This window comes from Otolemur garnettii, unplaced genomic scaffold (genome assembly GCF_000181295.1).
Source record: "Otolemur garnettii isolate 467f Iridium unplaced genomic scaffold, OtoGar3 scaffold00009, whole genome shotgun sequence".
Taxonomy (NCBI): domain Eukaryota; kingdom Metazoa; phylum Chordata; class Mammalia; order Primates; family Galagidae; genus Otolemur; species Otolemur garnettii.
The window spans coordinates 2,035,772-2,039,305 of NW_003852404.1; the positions used below are offsets into that span (position 1 = coordinate 2,035,772).

The 3,534-nt window shown below is 42.3% G+C and overlaps 1 protein-coding gene across 1 annotated transcript in view; it reads left to right on the forward strand.

Annotated features, from left to right (window-relative positions):
• MAOB (monoamine oxidase B) overlaps positions 1 to 3,534 on the forward strand; it is a 153,313-nt gene that overhangs the window by 142,389 nt on the left and 7,390 nt on the right. The window contains exon 12 of the mRNA XM_003783800.3: positions 1,733 to 1,830. Within this exon, the coding sequence (XP_003783848.1) occupies positions 1,733 to 1,830 (98 nt within the window). The remainder of the gene's footprint in view (positions 1 to 1,732; positions 1,831 to 3,534) is intronic.

Consider the following 3,534-nt stretch of genomic DNA (forward strand, 5'->3'; position numbering starts at 1 on the left):
CTCCAACTCCTGGGCTCAAGAGAGTCTCCTGCCTCCGCCTCCCAAGTAGCTGGGACCACAGGCACCCGCCACAACGCCCGGCTATTTTTTGGTTGCAGCCATTATTGTTGTTTGGTGGGTCCGGCCTGGATTTGAACCCGCCACCTTAGGTGTATGTGGCTGGCGCCTTAGCCGCTTGAGACACAGGCGCCGAGCCAAATGATTAGTTCTTGATGATAAAAGTGAGTTCGTCCAATTCTTGTTGCTCTTGGCACAGAGAGGGCCCCTTGCTCTGCTATCTGTTGTGTGGAAGGAAGAAATTCTTGAGAGGAAGGAAAGGTAAAGTCCAGCCTTTCTTCTGATTGGCTAGAAATTCCTGAGGAGGATGCTCATAGGAGGTAGATGCTGGGGTGTGCAGCATGGTGATGCTCAACCTATCAGGCAGGATTTGCATACTTTGTGAACAGGATACCTTACTAATAACTATAGAAAGTCAGACATATGCTTAAATGTTTTTTCAACAAAACATTTTTCAAAACCTATTTTTAAACATTTTTCTCTTAAAACTTGCTATGTTGACTTTATCTTTTTAATGTTTAATGATGAAGCTTCTGTTAAGAGTTTGAGCATTGGCTCGGCGCCTGTGGCTCAGGTAGCTAAGGCACCAGCCACATATTCCTAAGGTGGCAGGTTCGAATCCAGCCCGGACCCGCCAAACAACAATGATGGCTGCAACCAAAAAATAGCCGGACGTTGTGGTGGGCGCCTGTGGTCCCAGCTACTTGGGAGGCTGAGGCAAGAGACTCACTTGAGCCCAGGAGTTGGAGGTTGCTGAGAACTGAGATACCATAGCACTCTACCCAGGGGGACAGCTTGAGGGTCTGTCTCAAAAAAAAAAAAAAAAAAAGAGTTTGAGCATTGCAAAGTCTTAGCTAAGTAGTGCCTGTTTATAACAAAAACATATTTTTCAGACCAATAGCTGTTTACAAGTACCCACCATCAACAGAACTTCCTATATGCCACAAAAAACATGAGTTTGTCTAGCTCCCCTTAACAAAACTCACCTACAGCAGAATCATGAATCTGATCCCCCTTTTCCTTTAATAGACATGTTTTTTTGCCTTTTCTTCTGGCCAACCATTCAAGCAAGCATAAATCTTTTTGAAAACTTTTTCCTTAAAACCAGTAGGCACAGCTCAGTGCCTGTGGCTCAAGTGGCTAAGGCACCAGCCACATACACCTAAAGTGGCGGGTTCTAATCCAGCCTGGGCCGCCAAACAACAATGACAGCTGCAACCAAAAAAAATAGCCGGGCATTGTGGTGGGTGCCTGTGGTCCCAGCTACTTGGGAGGCGGAGGCAGGAGACTCACTTGAGCCCAGGAGTTGGAGGTTGCTGTGAGCTGTGATGTCACGGCACTCTACCCAGGGGGACGGCTTGAGGTTCTGTCTCAAAAAAAAAAAAAACCAGTAGGTACTAAAGAGTTCATAATAGGTAAGTCCATAGACAATTGCAATTTATGCACAATACCAGAAATGAATGAACCAAGTGAGAAAACTTTCTAGAGTTTGAATTTCTTATAAGTTTATTGCCTAGGACATTTACCTGTCCAAAGGCATATCTTCCAAAACATCATGATAATGAGGCTCTATTTCAGAAATATATTGCTTTGCCTACTGGGCTGTGTTTGATTTATTCTAGATTAGGTAGCTTCCTCTGCCTCTTCTTCAAGCTTTTATCACTCTGCCTTACAGCCATCACACTATGAAGAAAAGAACTGGTGTGAGGAACAATACTCCGGAGGCTGCTACACCACCTACTTTCCCCCTGGGATCATGACTCAATATGGAAGGTAGAGTAAAAATGTGCTGAGCTGTGACTGAAATCCCCTGCACCTAAATCCAAGCTGTACATGGATTCAGGTAGCTTCTCTCCCCTGTGTCTTATAAATACAAGGAAAAAAATTTCCCAATTTCCAGTGTATCTAGTGAGTATTATGAGTGAAGTCATTGTAATTATGCACCATGGTGCTGCTGCCTTTTACTCTTACTTGCTCTGATGGAGCAATCTCAATTGATAGAACCAAAGAAGGCTGGGCACAGTGGCTCACACCTGCAATCCTAGCACTCGGGGAGGCCAAGGTGGGTGGATTGCTTAAACTCAGGAGTTCAAGACGAGCCTGAGCAAGAGCAAGACCCCATCTCTAAAAATTGTGGCAGGCACCTGTAGTCCCAGCTACTCGGGAGGCTGAGGTAAGAGGATCATTTGACACCAAGAGTTTGAGTTTGCTGAGCTGTGACCCCTTGGCACTATACCAAGGGTGACAAAGTGAAATAATATCTCAAAAATAAAAAAAGATATAACCAAAGAAGTTTGCAGCATTAGAATAGTGATAGAGGGTTCATGTCTGTTGTCAGCAGAAATATAGAACTCAGTGAAACATCCCCAATGCACCTGTGTAAATGTCAACATATGTACAGTCCTATAAAGCAAAATGATTTCTAGACTGGGACTTGGGTTCCAGTGCCCATTCTACCAATAACTAACTTTGTCATCCTAGGCAGGTCACTGAACCTCATTTTCCTTAGATGAGAAAGCACAGGATGGTGTTCAGTGTGTAATAATCAGTATTTTAGTGAGAGTATAAGTTATTTTTTAACATCCTTATCAAGCTATAGTTCACATAACATATAATTTACTGATTGCAAGTTCACAGTTCAATGACTTTTAGTAGTGACAGCTTTGCACATCCAAGTATGAGTCATTGATGTTTAATTATATTTGATGATAATAACAAGGTATGAATTAATGATATACCAGTAATGTTTATTCATATTATAGTATTACTTGACCAAGCAATAATTTACTGCTAAGAGCTTGATCTAAACTGAATAGGAAATGTAGAACAGTAAGTGAACGTCTATTGAGAGTATACAACAGAGGGTGTGAGTAAATGGAAATGACTAACCCATTCTCTGTGGAACTGGTGAAACAAAGATTTAAACCTGTTTATCAGAAGGTACATAATGACATTGGTTAGCACTTTTTTTTATCTTCCTGAAGATGGAAAAATATTATCAAGAGAACATTCTGGGGTCAAAGATAAGCTATTGGGTCATTAAGTTAATTTTCAGATATACTGAGTGTAGAATATCTCAGTAGTATTTGTTTCCTTCAGCTTTTATTGGCTAAGTGCCGAGCACTTTATTAAATACTTCAATACCAAGGGCAGTCCTCCCTGCCGAGAAGGAGCTGACAATGTGGAGGGCCAGAATGGGGATGGGCAGAGAGTACAGAACATCAACCTTGACTGTAATGTGCCCAGGGAGGGAAGTGCCCTAATAAAGGGGCATAGAAATACCATGGAGACACGTGGCAGGACAGGCTAGCCTGACCTAGAGAAATATGAAAAGGCTTCATTAATGGACATACCACCTGAGGGTTGGAGGAGGCAGAGAAAGGCTATTGGGGGATGTCATCTAGGCAGACAGAATAGTATAAGCAAATGCTTAGAATCCTATAAGTTCCTGGAAGATCTGAAAAAAAAAAAAAAAAA